We start from the raw sequence: 16,690 nt of genomic DNA, 5'->3' as shown, positions 1-16,690 counted from the left end.
TCCTGCCTTGGCCTCTCAAAATGCTGGGATTACAGGCGTGAGCCACTGCCCCGGCTCTGGTTCTTAACAATAAGGGCCTTGCATTATTTTTATTTTAAAATACACAGTCAGCTGGTGCGGTGGCTCACGTCTGTAATCCCAGCCACCCAAGTATGAAGCGAGCCTTTGAGAGGTCAGGGAGTGAGTCCTCTCATGTCCCCACCTCCGCGGCGGCCGGTGCCTGCACCAGCTGCCCAAAGCCCCACCGAGGGCGCGGACTTGCCTGCAGGTCCCGGCCTGGGCGCGGAGGGCAGGGCGGGGCGGGGGAGACTGTGACGTGGATTTATTTTTATTTATTTTTTGTTTTTCTGAATTTTCCCAATTCTCCTCAGTGGAGTCGTGATACTTTTACAGTCCCAGTGGGGGAGGAGGGCAAAGATGTTACCCTTAGGAAAAAATAAATTTCCCGAATGCAAACGGAGGGGGAGGGCCGTCCCCAGTCCTTGCAGGGCTCTGGGGGCGGGCTGCGGGTAGGGGTGGAGGGGGCCGGGCCTCCGGGCGCGAAGTTATTCTGGTCTCTCGGCGCCTCCGCAGCTGGCGAGCTTTTTATAAACAGGACGAGCCCCCTCACTATGTCCCTAGTCCTGCCTCCCGGCGCGGGTTGGGGGTGGGTCCCCCCACGTCCCCAGCCCTGCCTCCTGGCTCGGGGTGGGGTTGGGAATAGGCACCCCCCACATCCCTAACCCTGGCTTCTGGCGGGGCGTAGGGGTGGATGGAGGGGATCAGGACTCTCTTGGGGGCCCCACATCCCCTACGGGGTTTGAAGACCCGGAGCGGGGACCGGGGTCTCTTGGGGCTCCTCACCCCCGCTCCGTTTTCCCCTTAAGATTTGGGGAAATAAACCAAATAGCATCTTAGCCCCTAAAGTCCCCATTCTCCAGGTCTCGCTTCCGCACCATAGAGGGGGGGGCTCCCAGCCCCCGGGTCTTTGACCCTGAACACCACAGGGCAGGGGGCCTCGCTCGGACCCTCCCCGTTCCCCAGGTCATTTGGAGACTTCGAGGACAGGCTTCTCTGCCCCTACCTCGCCATTCCCTCCAATCTTCCTCTCCATTCGCGGGGGGTGGGAGGGGGTGGGAGAGGTTCCCAGAGCAAACAGCCCCTTCCTTCTTTTTTGGGAATTGATCGGGCGGGTTAACCTCAGGAACAGGGGAGGGGTGGAGTCCCTGCCACCCACTCCTGGGAGGTCTTACACCCCAGGAAATGAACAGGGGTTTCTAAGCCCGCATGTCCTTTTTCTTCTTTTGTGTTTATTTTGAACTCCATCAATGCGGGGCAGTTCCTCGAGCTCCAGTTCCTCTCTTCTGGGGCATTAAACGAGAGGTCACAGCACCTCAGATCGGATCGTGGCCGTAGCAGTCCCGGGTGGGCGCGGGCAGAGAAGGGAACCGCCCCTCCAAGACCTCGGCTCTGCCAAGGCCTCAGCCTCTCGGCCCTTCCATCGCCCAGAAGCCACCATTGGACAGGAGGAAGCAGTAGACGATCGCTTATTGGTGACTGGGACCGTCGCTCAAATGCTTAAGCCAGTGAGAGGGCGCCGAGAAGCCCCGCCTCCCCGAGGCAGGCGGAAGGCGGAGTCAGCGCCTGCACTGCTCGCGTCCCTACTGGATGCGCACGCCGGGCCCCGCCCTATTAGCGCGCCCATCTGCGCGGGAGCCCCTCCCCTTCTGGCTCCGCGTGCGCCAGTGGCCGCGGCTCTATGCGCGGCTCCGCCTCCGGATGGCGGCACGGCCCTATCTGCATGTGAGGCCCCGCCCCGCCCCTTGCAGGACGTCACCGAGGACTGCAGGGGCCTGATCCGCCGCCGCCGCCGCCGCCGTGCAGCCCACATCGGCGCACCGGAACCTCTGTCACCGCCGCCGCCAGAAAAGCCGCCGCTAGGGTCGCCGTTGCATTGGCGCAGGGCAAGGTGAGCTCCCGGGCGGCTTGGCGTGCTCTGGCTGCGAGCACCTGCATAACCTTCATTTGACTGATGGGTTGGCAGAGGTGGGGACCGGGCTGGCAGGGGACGCATGGGGGGAAGGACGCAGCAGCGTCCGGGCCGGGGAGGGGTAGGGCCCGGGCGTCCCCCACCTGCCCTATCCTCAGCGTTACCCCCCAACCCCCCCGGCTCTGCGGCGGAGGGGGAGGGGAGGCGAGTGCCTTGCGGGAGGCTCTTGCGTGCGCGTGCGCGTGATGTGCACACGCGTGTGCGCGCCCGCCTGTGTCAGCAGGTCTGTGTGTACCCTTGCTTGTGTACCTGGGTATACTCGTGTGACACCCCCCCAGGCCTAAGTGTGTGCGTGCTGCACGCTTGTGGAGGGCGGCGCCTGGACTCTGCGTGCATGCACAGCCCTGTGCATGCGTGCACGGGGATCCGTGTCCGTGTGGGCGATGTGCACACCCATAGGTGGAGGGAGCCGTGCCCACAGGTCACGAGTGGGTTTGCACATTTCTAAAGGAGGGTCAGTGTGCAGACAGGTGTCTGCGCCTCTGTCCTGTGCCCCCGAGTGTGTTCACAGCCTCGTTTGTGTACGGGCGTGTACAGATGAATGTGTGAAGCTGGCGCACGTGAGCGTGTGCACCCCCCTCCCCCGTCACATGATGCAGATGCCACTGCCTGCGTGGTCCCCGCCCTGGGAGTTGGGGGAAGGGGAGGCTGCGGACGCGCATCCCCGCGGGACCGGACACGCGTGTGCTCGTGCGCCCGCGCGGCTCTGTTCTGAGGACCATGAAAGATTGATGGGGGCGGGGCCCGCTACAGTCACTTCCTCCGGGCACAGCCATAGGTTTAGGGTTGCAGCCAGACCTGGGGTGCAGGCCTGCTGGAGGGGTGTCTTCCAACGCGACCCTCTGAGCCTCTCCCCTGAAGCCTTCAGCCTCTCAAGGTCACAGCCCGCCCTGAATCCTGGGGCTGACAGGAGAGGGGTGGTCTCCGGACATGGGATCCCTTCTGGCACCCTCTGCATCCTATGCCTGGGCTTGGGCCTTCGAAGATGGAGGGAACCCCTCACGCTCTCCTGTCCCCGTATCCCCAGATGGCGTCTGCCACAGACTCCCGCTATGGGCAGAAGGAGTCCTCGGACCAGAACTTCGACTACATGTTCAAGATTCTCATCATCGGCAACAGCAGCGTGGGCAAGACGTCCTTCCTCTTCCGCTACGCCGACGACTCCTTCACACCCGCCTTCGTCAGCACCGTGGGCATTGACTTCAAGGTCAAGACCATCTACCGCAACGACAAGAGGATCAAGCTGCAGATTTGGGTGGGTCGGTTGGGGGCTCCCGTCTGGGTCCGTCTCCCTTCCTTGGAAAAGCAGCTCCAACTGTTTCTGTCTCTTTCCTGGCCAGAGCCATTCATTTACACGCTGGACATTTATTAGGCACCTGCTGTGTACCAGAAAGCAGAAGTACAGAGAGCACCCCTGTTCCCCTATAAGCACCTAATCTCAGTGCCTCCGTTTCCCTTTCTTCAAGTTCTTCCATTCGAGGCTCTGTGTGAGGTTTCAGCTGGAATCTTACTGCCTGGGACAAATGCCAGGTGCCTCCCCGAGGGTCTCGCTGCCTCCTCCCCAACCCCACAGAGCCCTGACAGAGCCTGTTATTCCCAGATCAGAAGTGTCCCTTCTCTGCTCACGGCCCTCCTGTGGCTTCCACTTCACTCAGGGTCAAACCCACACCCCTCTCCCAGCCGGGGAAACCCTGCCTGGTGTGTCCCCTGCTAACACCTTCACCCTAGTCCATCTTCCTCCATCTCCTTCTCAGCTTTTTCACTGTCTTTCAGACACACTACATACAGTCCTGCCCCAGGGCCTTTGCACAGGCTGTGCCCTCTCCCCTGGCCCTCACATGCCTCCCTCCCTCATTGCTTTTAGGTGTTTAAACTACTCTGATATTCTCCATCCTCATCCAGCTTGATTTTCCTCCCGAGTCCTTGTCACCTCCCAACATAGGATACATTTATGTGGTTATTGTCTGTTTCTTGTTCGGGGCCATTACTTCCACAAGGGCAGGGATTTCTGGCTGTTTTGTTAACAGCTGTGTTCCCATTGTCCAGCACAGGGTGTGGCGCCGGTTGGTGCCCAGTACATGTTTGTTGAATGAATGAGAGAACGATTCTGCAGGTAACAGTGACTCTGCGGGATGAGGGAGCACTGATGTACTCTGAATGCAGGTAGCCCAGCCTGCTCTGCCTGACCCTTTGTGCCCCTGGGCAAGCTCCTGCCTCTCTCTGGGTCTCAAGGGGGCTGTACAGGACCATCTCAGAGCTCATTTCCGCTCTGAGGAGCTTATGTGGGTCCTCCCTGACCATCATCTCTTCTTCCCTAGGACACAGCGGGCCAGGAGCGGTACCGGACCATCACCACAGCCTACTACCGGGGCGCCATGGGCTTCATTCTCATGTACGACATCACCAACGAGGAATCCTTCAATGCTGTGCAGGACTGGTGAGCACGCCTACACCCACTCTCAGACCATCCTCTGAGCCAAGCTTGGTGCAGAAGAAGAAAATGGGAAAAAAATGATTTCAGATGCAAAAATGAAACTGTTCACATATAGGAAAACACCATTGGTGGTTTGTGGGGGCAGTTGGGGACAAAACCAATAAGGACAGTTTGCATAGGTTAGAGGTTGTAAACATTTCAATTTCCTGCCTGGAAATAATGGCAAATTTTAAGAAAACTTTGTATTTGCTAAAGAGGGAACAATTATTCTTTCTGGGAGGGGCATCTGGGAAGGGTGGGAGAGGTTGCTTGAAAGAGGGGCTTTTGAGAGCAGGAAATTTTTGGAGCAAACACCCGGACAGAGGAAAGAGTATTTGAGAGGCCCAGCATGATGGCTCATGCCTCTAATGCTAGCATGTTGGGAGGCTGAGGTCAGGAGATCGAGACCTGCCTGGGTAACACAGTGAGAACCTGTCTCTACCAAAATAAAAAAATAGCTACGTGCATTGGTGCCTGCCTGTAGTCCCAGCTACTCCAGAGGCTGAAGTGGGAAGATCGCTTGAGCCCAGGAGTTCGAGGCTATAGTGGTGAGCTGTGATCGTGCCACTGACTGGACTCCAGAACAAGACTCTGTCTCTTTAAAAAAAAAAAAAGAAAGAAAAAGTATATGAGGAGTTCCTGGGAGATGCAGGAGGCTGGGGCTTCTGGAAAGGATTGCTAGGGGTGAGAAAAGCGAGTTCCTGGCAGGACACAGGCCACGAGGAAGGATGAACCAGCCATGTTTAAAGAATGAGGAGATGGGGGTTGCAGTGGGGTGAGTGAGGGGGAGGGGGGGCCAGCTTCCAGGGTCTTCCCTCTCCTGTCTCCCTAGGGGACAGGCCCTGGACCAGCCTGGGGACATAGAGCTTGGATCCTCCAAGCCCCAACCTGCCCTGTTGCTGCCTCCTGCAGGTCTACCCAGATCAAGACCTACTCGTGGGACAATGCCCAGGTGCTGCTAGTGGGGAACAAGTGTGACATGGAAGATGAGAGGGTGGTGTCATCGGAACGTGGCCGGCAGCTGGCTGACCACCTCGGTGAGTGCCCAGCAGGACTGAAGACCCACAAGGCTAGAAAAAGGACAGGAGATCCCCAAAGGGGAGGGGACACAGCCAAGGTCTCAAAGCAAAACCATGACAAGGCCTGGATTCAAATCCAGACAATTCACACTTTCTGCAAACTGGCCCTTGATCCAGGAGCCATTTGATGTGGATCTTGAGGGATGTGTAGGAGTTCACCATGAGGAAGGTTAATGATTCATTCTGACACCCTTACTGTCCAGCCCTGCACTGGGTGTTGCTGGCCCTTGAGAAGCATTTAGCTTTGTGAAGGGAAGGACCTGGGGAGCCATGGAAGGTATGTGAGGAGGGGGCCAGCACAGATGGGTCTGAATGTCAGAGGCCTCCAGGGCCAGTACCTGGGGCTGGGCTGGATGGTGGGGCAGGGGCAGGGTCTTGCCACGGCAGTGAGAAGCAGACAGTTTTAGGGTAAAGAAAAGGGCTGGAAATGTAGGGCTGACCCAGTTCAAAGTTGCTTCCCTGTGGGACTTGTCAGTGCCTTCAATGGGCCAGCTGGCACCAGGTATTTCCCTTCCCTTGGAAAAAATCTCTGGGAGTTGGCAGGGGAGGGGTGGCCAGGGTCCTCACCTCCCCTTCCCTGACCACAGGGTTCGAGTTCTTTGAGGCAAGTGCCAAGGACAACATTAACGTCAAGCAGACCTTTGAGCGCCTGGTGGACGTCATCTGCGAGAAGATGTCTGAGTCCTTGGACACGGCTGACCCTGCAGTCACGGGCACCAAGCAGGGCCCACAGCTCACCGACCAGCAGGCGCCCCCGCACCAGGACTGTGCTTGCTGAGAGCTCCCCTGCCCGTCACCCCTACCCTTTCCTGTCCCCCCCACCCCCCAGGCCTTACCCAGCCCCCACGAGCCATGGGCACAAGCCTCCTGCCCCTGACTTGGCCCGCCACCCTAATTTATTATCGTAGCTATTTATTTATTTATTTATTGAAGATGTCCCCCACGGGCCCAGGCTCCCCTGCCCACCCTGTGCCCTGCCCACCCTGTACATACAGCCGTCTCCACTATGCTGTGGCGTGTCGTGGCCCTCCTGAACTCACTACTCACCCTCCTGAGACCCCACTTTTTTTAAAATTCACCCCTATCCACAGTTGGTTGTGAAGAGGGGCCACATGATACCCAGAGCAGGCCAATAGGGTGATGGGAGGTGGCCTCACCTGCCAGCCCCTTCGCTCTGCTGTGGCGTGCTGAGGCCACTGCCAGGGGGTCTCCGTGTGGACCACAGGGGTTAGAGTCTGGCCTGCCAGGCTCCTCTCCCCCTAAGTTTTCTCTCTTGGTGGTGGGGGGTGCTGTGGGTATTCGCCACTCTACAACCCCCACACCCCGACCTGTTCTGACCTCACGAGTGTCAAACATGCCCTCCAGTCCCCTAGGAGATGTATGACAACACTACACACATCCAATAAAGCAAATGGACCATGCTGTGTCCCTGTGAGCTCCGAGCCTCACCCACGCTGGCTTTGGTCATCCCCAGGCTTGTCAATTACAGAGAATTTAATGGAATTTCCACAGTCCACAACCAGAGAAGACCTAGAGGTTGCTCAGTCCTGCCTGAAGCTTTTGGGGGCTGACTCCAGGCCTGACCCTGTGCTGAGGGGATGGGCCACGTCCTTGCCTTTGTCCCAGGGCCCGAGGAAGCCCCATTTGGGCTGCTTGGCCCAGAGCCACAACGGTGTTTGAGGGCTTGGTGCTTGGGACTGGCTGGCTGGGTGGGGCCCCATGCTGGAGATGGGACATCTTGGTCACAGGTCACATGAGGCTCCACTTAGAAGAGCTGGGATGGTCATCTATCTTTGTGGTTGTATTCCAGATGGGGAAACTGAGCCCCAGCTTGGAAGGGACAACTCAGCCAGATGCTCAGGAGTTGGAGTGGGGCCGTGACATGGCCCAGGATCCTGGCTGCTGCAGGAGCCCGTTCTCCAGCAGGCGCAGGGGTGGTTAGCTGGGGCTCAGCCTTGCTCTGTCTGGCATCCGGTCCCAGGAACTGGCAGCTCAGTCCCCTCGGGTGTCCAGGGCCACGCAGGCTGGGGGTGTCAGGAGGCCTGGGCTCTGTCCACACAAGAGATCCTGGTTCATCCTTCCACTTTCCTCCTAACCAAGCCCTCCTCCACCTGTCCTTGGGCCAGGGTCAGCCCCATTTGGTAGACATGGCAGGAATCTGGCTGAGGTCATATCAGACAGCAGGGATGGGCTGGGTTTTAACCGCTAGAGACGAGCTCCCCATGGGCCATCCTGGGGTATGGGTTGTCAGGGGCATGGGAGACCTTCATCCTCCAGGTTGGCATTACTGCCATTTGGAGCTCTCACGTGTGGCCCCCTGAGGAATCCCCTGGGTGCCTGGTCCACCCACCGTGCTCACCCGGTACTTCAGGTAGGACAGGTATGTGTCCCAGCCCAGCGTCAGGCCATTGATGTAAGTGACTCGGAACTGGGGGGGCACGAAGAGGAAGTTCACCAGCTGCGCGGCGGGCCACACGCACCAGTCGGCCTGTGGGGCAGAGGCCAGAGTGTGGTGAGGGGCGGGGCCAAGCCCTGCGGGGTTAGGACAGGTGTGGTGGGCGGGGACAGGGTGGGCGGATTGGGTGGGGGCTCCCACCTTGTAGAATTCCCAGAACTTGTCCTGCAGCTCCTGGCAGCTCTGGCCCAGCGTCTGGCCTTCCAGGCAGCCGAGGCCTGGGAAGGAAACGAGGGGGTGAGTGTCAGGGCAGGGAAGTACTGTGGAGATGGCAAGATGGCCTGACGTTGGAGGGGAGCGATTGGACCCCCAAAGGACAGAGCATCCTGGGCAGAGGGACCAGGATGTTCAAATGGGCTGGTGTAGGGGAAAAGCACAGAACAAGTCAGTCCCATTGAGGGAGAGAGGTTGTAAATATTAATATATAAACGCGTACCCTGAAGGAAGGAGACACACCCTTAAGTTGAGGCTGTTTTATTACTTCTCCATTAGAGACCAGGAAGCTGGGCCTAGGGGTGGGTATACGCTGAGACTCTGCAAAGCCTGAGGCTGGCAATTCCCTCAACCCCAGCCCCTCTTCCACCAGGCCTCAGGGCCTTTGCACAGGCCCTTCCCCTGCCTGCTGGTTCCTTCTTTATGTCTCAGCTGAATGTCCCCTCCTTTGGGAAGTGCTCCTAACCTCCCGCCCAGGGCAGCCCCATTACATACTGTTCTCATACTTCCTACACTCAACACCATTCACATAAGCCCCCAATAGCTCCCTGAGGTCAGGCTGTGTCTGTTCTGTCACCGCTGTAACCTAGACCCCAGTCCAGTGCCACCCACACAGGAGGCACATCAGAAATGTATTTCTGCATCCTTTGGAACACAAAGATGGCCACGCCCTCGCAACATAGGAGAGGCAAAGCTCGAGCTTATGGGGTTTCTTACCCAAGAAGTACCAGACGCCCAGCATGGGAGAGGCTACCAGCTGGTCCACGAGGACCTTCTTGAGGATGTTGGGGAGACCTTGGAGGCCAGATGCGGGGAGCAGGCGGTCCAGCCAGAGGTACCAGTAGTGCAGGAAGGGGCCCATGCTGCAGCCCACCGCAAACATGCTCGCTGAAGGTGGTATAAGAGTCAGGGGGCCGGCAAACCCCCCAACCCACTCCCTCCCTGGCCAAGACCTGGGCGAGCCCGATGCCACTCCCGAGCCTCAGCCGGAAAACAGAGAAAGCCCACCCGTGTATTCTCACATTACAAGTTCCATCGGCAGGAGCCTTTCGGGGGGCTAAGACCCCAGGGGTGTGAGGGGTACTGAGACCCAGGGAGGGCTGTCAGGGTCTAAGGTGCACACCGAGGTCCAGGGTCCTACCAGAGACTGAGGCCACGGGACAGGGTCATGGCCCGCGGGGTCTGGTTTGGGGATCGCCCAATTTGAGGTCGGGGTCAAAGGTCCCCGGGGTCAAGGGCCAGCAGCGCGGCAGCCTCACCTGAGCGCCGCAGGTCGAACTTCTGGCCAGGCCGGGCGCGGATCTCCCAAGACTGACGCGCGCCGTCCCCCGCCGCCATGAGGGCGCCGCAGCCCAGCGTGTTGGTGACAAGCAGCGCACGGCCCTGGAACAGAGGCTGCCCTGCAATCCACAGGCCGCGCAGCCAGCGCAAGCTGCCGGGCGCCATCGCCAGCGGGAGACCAGGAACCCAAGAAACCGCGCGCCGATCCGCCACCGCCGCGCCGACCAGCGGCGAGTCAGCGCTGCCCCAGAATGCCCGCCCCCGCCGCGCCGACCAATCGCGAGTCACCGTCGCGCCCAGAATGCCCTCCCCTCTCTCCGCGTCTGCCAATCGCACGTGTCTTCGCCAGCCACACGCCCGGCCCGAGCCGCACCTCACCGACCAATGATAGACCGTCTCGAGCCCGGTTTTGCCCACTCACGGACCAATGGCAAATAAGAGCTGCGTTACTTCGCGCATGCCAATTGGTGGCGTTGCACGCTTGTTTCCCCGCCCCTTTCTGTGCCGGCCTATGGGAAACCGTCGCAGCATCCTTCTGCTTACAAGCCCGGCACTGCACTGGCCAATCCTAGACCGCTGTCACGCTAGCAAATCTCTGGCGGATGTCCCGCCTCCCGAGTTGAGAGGGACACTTGACGGGCCTTGTGGTCTAGTTGCCTTCCGGATTTCCAGATTCTTCTGGAATGAACGAGAAGGGGTCGGATCTGTAGCCATGACAGCTACCGAGGCGGAGTCCAATTCTGCAGAGACTTAAGGAAATTGGGAAGAGGGGCGGCTACAGTTTTGCCTGATCCAGACGTTGACCTTAATCCTGACCGTGGCCTTGGTCCTGACCTTAGCTGGTCCTGTGACCTCAGTTCCCGATGAATAATAATTGAAACATGAGGCACAGTTCTGGGCACATTCGGAGCATCAACTCATTCCCCAGCAACTCTGTGCTGCTGCAACAACAATTATATCATCATTTAAAATGTAATTTTGGGGGCTCAGAAAACAATACCCCAAAATGAAAAGCCTCAGAAACAAACATTTTCTCTGACCCTCTGGTACTCTTTTGTCCATCAATCCCATTCCCCAGTCCCAGCCTAGCCATAGAAACTGGAATCCCTTTTCCCTGAGGCAGGTCAGAAATTTTCCCCAAAGCCAGCCATAAAACCTAAAATTATTCTATGCAAAACCTAGCTATGGCTTCGCGGGTGGCTCAGGCCTGTAATCCTAGCACTCTGGGAGGCCGAGGTAGGAGGGTTGCTTGAGGTCAGGAATTTGAGACCCGCCTGAGCAAGACAGAGGCCCCATCTCTACTAAAAATAGATAAAATTAGCCAGGCATGTTGGTGCGCACCTGTAGTCCCAGCTACTCAGGAGGCTGAGGCAGGAGGATCGCTTTAGCCCAGTGTTAGGTTTGTTCGTGGTGGGAACCTGAAAAGTATGTATAGGATGGAATGTGGTTAACTGAAAACTTAGGCTTGTAAAACAATAGCCTCAGGAGTCTGGAGAGTCTGCAGGTTGTAAATCTAACACACAGCTGCACTGGCATTCCTATCCCCGCCTGGTAAGGATGAAGCTACTACCCTCTCCCCTGTCTCTGCAGGTGTTGCTCACTGCCACTGAAAAACCCCCTGTAAAACCCAAGGCTTTCCCCTCCCTCTTGGTGGGTGCTCTTTGGCCTCCACCCGTCTGAACCCAGATGCTCAAAATAAAAGCATTTTGCTACACATGAGGCTTCGTGTGTGTGTGTCTCTCTCTGTTCTGGACCTAACACCCAGGAGTTTGAGGTTGCTGTGAGCTAGGCTGATGCCACGGCACTCTAGCCCAGGTGACAGAGCAAGACTCCGTCTCAAAAAAAAAAAAAAAAAAAGGACAATTTTCCCTTTATCTTTGGGTCTTCACTCTGAAAGCTCCCATGTGTACACATTAAATAAATTTGTATGCCTTTTCTCCAATTAATCAGCTTTTTGTGGGTTGATTTTTCAGCGAAACTTCAGAGGGCCAAAGTAAATTTTAATGGAAACCTATGCATTCTGTCCTAGTGCAGAGTGTCTCAAACTACCGCCTGCGGGCCAAATCTTACTGCTGCCTGTTTTGTGACACTCAAGAGCCAAGAATGTTTCTTACATTTTTTTATATGGTTACCGGGGAAAAAATCAAAATAGTATTCTGTGACATGTGAAAATGATATGAAATTCAAGTTTTTGTGTGTATATGTAAAGCTTTATTGGAATGCAGTCATGCCCATTTATTGGCCTGCAAAAACGATATTATTTACTATATATGGCCCTTCACAAAAAATGTTGCCCTGTTAGAGGACACCCTTTAGGGTTTTCTGATGATTCTATGGGAGATATCTCATAAACTCTGTAATTATAACTGTTAATAGCAAGAAATAGTTCTTGCCTATAGATGTGTGAATAAATTCTGCCCAGTGGGAGAGACACTCCCACTCCCAATTTTTTTTTTTTTGGAAATGGGGTCTTGCTCTGTCACCCAGGCAGTGGTGCAATCATAGGTCACTGCCATCTTGATCTGCTGGGCTCAAGTGATCCTCCTGCCTCAGCCTCCTGAGTAGCTGGGACTGCAGGTGTGCACCACCACACCTGGCTAATTTTTTTAAAAAATTTATTTATTGTAGAGAAAGAGTCTCACTATGTTGCTCAGGCTAGTCTCGAACTCCTGGCCTCAAGCGATCCTCTGGCCTCAGCCTCCCAAAGTGCTGGGATTAGAGGTGTGAGCCACCGCACCCAGCCACATGTATTCATTTTCACATCTATATGAGAGTCGTGATTTTACCTTTTTTTTGAAAATTATGCTTAAGCACTTCCTATTGTTGTCGAGAACCCCCACGTGGTAATTTCAGGCCCCAGATTTTACTGCATCTTGGTGGAAAAGCTCCAACATGGTTGAAGGAAAAATTTCAAAAACATTAAAAAGGTCAAATTACAATTCCTCTGGCAGCGGAACATAGATTCCTCAGACTTCGTCAACAAAGATGCATATTTCATGGCAACTGAAGGCCCAGCAATTCCAAAGAGGTAAGAGAACTTTGTAACTCTCTATTTTTCTCATTTTAGTTTTCCTTTCTATAATTTTGTACTTTATTTTGATGTCTTATGGTGTCAAAAGACAAGATTACAGCAAACATAGTTTATAGATTTAATTGACCTTTTTTTGTTTCCCACAATTCGTGAATCAGGGCAGCCTTTATTCCACAAAATAAGATGAGAGCTCCCCCTGGGCCATAGCAGAGCAGTGGGTTTTGTAGGGTGGGAATAAGGAAATACAACAATAGAAGAAAGAACTGGTTAGTATCAGGTTACATTTTTTGAAAGGGGTTAAAGCAGAGGGGACTTCCTTATTAGGCTGACTGAGGTCCACTGGAATGTCCTCATTTCAGGAAAAACTGGTCTGTTTTGGGATCTCTCTGCTTCCTTAAAGTTTCAGTTTGGTTATGTTGCACTGAGCCTGAGTGACTGCATCTCGCTTTGCTCTCTGCGCCTAGTGCGGGAGCTGAGCTGAAAACAGCGGCCTCCCATAACTTTGGTTTACATTAATTTGACCATTCGGTAATCTGTAAGCAGATTAAGTGGATTACTGGGTACTGGCTGAGAGACACTGAAGGATCGATTAGGAATTTATGGCCCACCAGGAAGAACAGCTGTTGACATCTGGACCTGTGATTTCATATGTTCCTGTTGAAGAAGTTCAGGACATGCCACCCCCGATACATGCCACTTTGGCATATTGATTATTTTGAGTTAAAGGCACTTGAAAAACAGCAGATGCAAGGAAGGCACTCCAATCTTCCATTTTCTTCCTAGAAGCAGGACATAAAATTCTCGCAGGACAGGTGCACTCCTTGTGGCAGGAGGAGGAAACAGTCTACCACCAGAGACAGCTGAGGCCTTGACAAATCTGTACAGGCCAGACCTCGTTCAAATAACTCTCACCTTTGTTGAGTGTCTCCATATATATATCTTACGTTCTTTTCCACAATCATCACTCTTTGTTCAAACTAGTATATAAACACTTAGATCTAGTCACTTCTTTTTGGGGGGGGCAGTGGGGGAGAAAAAACAATTCTTATTTTTAAATTTCATGCTTCAAATTTGTATTACGTATGTTAAGTACTATATAAACTTTAAGATATCAATATTTGACTTGGGCAATATTCATATGAATTTAGTTGGAGAACTACAACAGCTACTCTGCTTATAAACATCAAAAAAGGTGCCAAATTAGAAATAATAATAATCCAAATTTTTAAACTAATTCACATAATTTTTTTACTTGCTATTAGGTTAAGCTGTTATATTTAGCATTTACCCTTACAGGTGGTAAAACATGTTATCAAAGTATTATGCAAGAAATTACATCTTCTGCATAAAGTAGTCCCCTGCGTTACACTTACTCTTGACAAACAAAAACCAACAGTACCTTACACTAAACAGTCTTTGTATCACAGGTTGTAAGAACTGGTGAAAGCAAAATGAATCTTTAGTGACCCTTTAATAGCTCATCTTTGGGCTTAAAGAAGGAGAAAAAATAGTCCCATACTGCATTTCACCTCTTAAAAATAAGAAGTGTTTTAGCAGCTTAAATCTTTTTAGTTGTAATATGAAACTGATACTAGGCTTTTACTTTTGAAATATAGTTTACAACCAAAACAATTATAACATACACACTGGCACTTTAGCACAAGGACAAACTTTAAAAACAATTTATTTTTGGACCTTTAAAATTAGGCCACAGTATAAAAAACAGTCCATGGTCTTATATTCAGCAAATTCATACTAAAATAATTCTATTTTTGCAGGATAAAGGCCAAGAAAACTTCACATATGCTGTAAGTTTATTACATGTATTTACAAGGCTCTTTCTTCCGTGGGTACTTAAAACTTTCACATTGTACAACTCCCCACTTCAAGCACACTCTGCAGGGGTGATGAGGCCAGATCACTGGCAGAATAGCTTGTGCAGTGCTATAATACAAAAATGTATTTTGAAAGCTATTCAGTGACCATTAAATACTGTTTCTATAAAAAACAGTTTTGGTGCATTTGTTGGCAGACACCTATCCACTGCATTACAAAATAGGGCCATCGGGGTATTTTGTGCCTCATTCTAATAAACACCAAGTACCCTTTCCACATCCAGCACTGCACAATTTACTGAAATGCAACCACTAAGACAAATTCACATTTTCTTTTGGCAACGCATCAAGTTGTTGGCATGTTACTGGTGTGGCTGTTTCTAGTATATTGAACTTTGAAATGTTCAACTAGTTTTCAATCCTTGCATGTTTTAGCTAGATGCTTATAATCTGATTCACTAACTCAAGTAAATCTAGTGAGATCCATGAATGATAATCTTAAATTACTATTTTTCCCCCAACAAGCAATAGAAAAAGTTGATTCCTTTACCATTCCCCAAATCTAAATTTGAATAGTTTCACTTACAAGATACTCAGTCGAGAATACTTATCACCAGATACATTTATTAATTTAGTGACTTTAAGCCGCACTGACACTACCATTACACCACTGTGCACACAACACGTAAAGCAAATGCTATGAAGGCTAATTATTTTTTTTTACATTAATTAGTTCTGCTCAAAAGGATTCCCTAGTGAATCTGTTTCAGACCAGTTGACTATCCATAAACACCTAAGTTTTAAAAATGCTACTTTGTTATTTTATACCTGTACTTTAAGTATGGTTTGAAGTTGAAATGTCATTATTTCCTTATCTGAAGGATTAAAGGAAACAGGAACCCAGTGGCCTGGTGGTTTAGGAAGAACACTTGGTGATGGCAGCTCACTGAATTTGGCTCCAGCATAGTTTGGATTAGCTTGAGATTTTTTTTTTTTTTTTTTTTTTGAGACAGAGTCTCACTCTGTTGCCCGGGCTAGAGTGAGTGCCGTGGCGTCAGCCTAGCTCACAGCAACCTCACACTCCTGGGCTCATGGGACTACAGGCATGCGCCACCATGCCTGGCTAATTTTTTCTATATATATATATTTTTTTTTTTTCGCTGTCCAAATCATTTCTTTCTATTTTTAATAGAGACGAGTTCTCGCTCTTGCTCAGGCAGGTCTCAAACTCCTGACCTCGAGCGATCCTCACACCTCGGCCTCCCAGAGTGCTAGGATTACAGGCGTGAGCCACCGCGCCCGGCCTATCTTGAGATTTGAAAAGTAAGCTGGGACTTGATAAGCTGGAGTTCCAATTTTGCTTATTGGGAAAATTTTTGTTCTTCCTCCCATTTTGCATGGCCTGCATGCAGCTGCTGCTGAGTTATAACCATGTCCTCTTTCTTTTTTCTTATGAACAATCTTCACCTGGGAATTCTGATCCTTGATCTTCTATTAAGCAGTTGTTGGTTCTTACTAACATTTCTAGATCAAGGGGCTGGAACGTTATACCTCTCTGCGCCACCCGTCTTCAGCTTCTCTGCCACCTTTCAGTCGCTTTTCAGACTGCAGGGTTTCCGCTGCCCATCCCCTTCCTTGCCGCCAAGCCCAAGGTAACAGGTGTTGCTTTCTGAAGGACCCTTTCCCTTGTCTCAATACCGAAGTTGTCATGGGCGGATCTGCTGAGTTCAGCCTAGGAGCTGAGGCCGACATCTGAGTCTCCTCAGCACGCAGGCCTGAGAGAAGCCCTAGCGACTTCAAGCTCGGAACTACGGAACTACGACTGTGACTCCCTCTCAACGGTGAAGCCTCCCTCCCTTTCCAGGGAGAGACGAGGTAGGGATCGAACACAGCCCACGAGCACCGATGCGCTAGCTGCTGACCACCCAGTGTCTCCTGCCCAGTCTCCTAGAGCTAGTCACGTCTTTGGGTCTCCGTTTGGCTTGCGAGGGCTCCCACATACGTGTGACTAAACTTTCCTGTTAACCTGGCTTATGTCCGTCCCTGCCAGAGACCTCAGGAAACAGGAGGAAATTCTACCTCCCCTAGGTGACGAGGTTGTAATAGAATTGGCTGGGATGCTCTGCTTGCTCTGGGGGCTGCAGCTGAGGGATCTTGGTACCTGACTGAGCCCGCACAAGGTCAGAATTGTCACCAGGTCAGTCTCCCAGATCTCTGTCTGTCCTGCCTGGTGGAGGGAGGACGGTACACACTTCTCCTTGTCTCTACCTTTCCTGGTTGGGATTGGCAGGAGA

At 52.7% G+C, this 16,690-nt stretch overlaps 2 protein-coding genes across 3 annotated transcripts; one reads left to right on the top strand and one right to left on the bottom strand.

The window, feature by feature from the left end:
• The first annotated feature begins 1,773 nt into the window (after nucleotides 1-1,773).
• Nucleotides 1,774-7,016, top strand: RAB3A (RAB3A, member RAS oncogene family). The gene is made up of 5 exons (XM_045553791.1): nucleotides 1,774-1,948; nucleotides 3,057-3,284; nucleotides 4,348-4,466; nucleotides 5,415-5,539; nucleotides 6,169-7,016. Exons 2-5 carry the CDS (start codon nucleotides 3,057-3,059, stop codon nucleotides 6,357-6,359), a joined length of 663 nt encoding a protein of 220 aa, XP_045409747.1. The 5' UTR covers nucleotides 1,774-1,948; the 3' UTR covers nucleotides 6,360-7,016.
• A 44-nt stretch (nucleotides 7,017-7,060) lies between these two features.
• MPV17L2 (MPV17 mitochondrial inner membrane protein like 2) lies at nucleotides 7,061-9,765 on the bottom strand. 2 transcript variants are annotated; one of them, XM_045553802.1, is made up of 5 exons: nucleotides 9,509-9,765; nucleotides 8,967-9,137; nucleotides 8,178-8,254; nucleotides 7,932-8,069; nucleotides 7,061-7,630 (listed from the first exon to the last, which is right to left on the bottom strand). In XM_045553802.1, exons 1-5 carry the CDS (start codon nucleotides 9,693-9,695, stop codon nucleotides 7,574-7,576), a joined length of 630 nt encoding a protein of 209 aa, XP_045409758.1. In that variant the 5' UTR covers nucleotides 9,696-9,765; the 3' UTR covers nucleotides 7,061-7,573. The 2 variants fall into 2 exon arrangements, with proteins under 2 accessions (XP_045409758.1, XP_045409768.1); XM_045553812.1 differs by having other exon boundaries at nucleotides 7,941-8,069.
• Between the last annotated feature and the right edge of the window lie 6,925 nt (nucleotides 9,766-16,690).

Source organism: Lemur catta, chromosome 1 (genome assembly GCF_020740605.2).
Source record: "Lemur catta isolate mLemCat1 chromosome 1, mLemCat1.pri, whole genome shotgun sequence".
Classification (NCBI taxonomy): domain Eukaryota; kingdom Metazoa; phylum Chordata; class Mammalia; order Primates; family Lemuridae; genus Lemur; species Lemur catta.
The sequence above is the reverse complement of the archived record's forward strand: the minus strand, read 5'-3'. Positions and strand labels throughout refer to the sequence as shown.

What these genes read in the sequence shown, in the direction of transcription:
- MPV17L2 (XM_045553802.1), bottom strand. Translation starts at nt 9,695, where the DNA reads ATGGCGCCCGGCAGCTTGCGCTGGCTGCGCGGCCTGTGGATTGCAGGG. An exon ending in GTTCGACCTGCGGCGCTCAG is followed by an intron (nt 9,138 to 9,508) that starts GTGAGGCTGCCG and finishes TACCACCTTCAG; the next exon opens with CGAGCATGTTTGCGGTGGGC. An exon ending in AGTTCTGGGAATTCTACAAG is followed by an intron (nt 8,070 to 8,177) that starts GTGGGAGCCCCC and finishes TCTGCCCCACAG; the next exon opens with GCCGACTGGTGCGTGTGGCC.
- RAB3A (XM_045553791.1), top strand. Translation starts at nt 3,057, where the DNA reads ATGGCGTCTGCCACAGACTCCCGCTATGGGCAGAAGGAGTCCTCGGAC. An exon ending in GGATCAAGCTGCAGATTTGG is followed by an intron (nt 3,285 to 4,347) that starts GTGGGTCGGTTG and finishes CTTCTTCCCTAG; the next exon opens with GACACAGCGGGCCAGGAGCG. An exon ending in GCAGCTGGCTGACCACCTCG is followed by an intron (nt 5,540 to 6,168) that starts GTGAGTGCCCAG and finishes CCCTGACCACAG; the next exon opens with GGTTCGAGTTCTTTGAGGCA.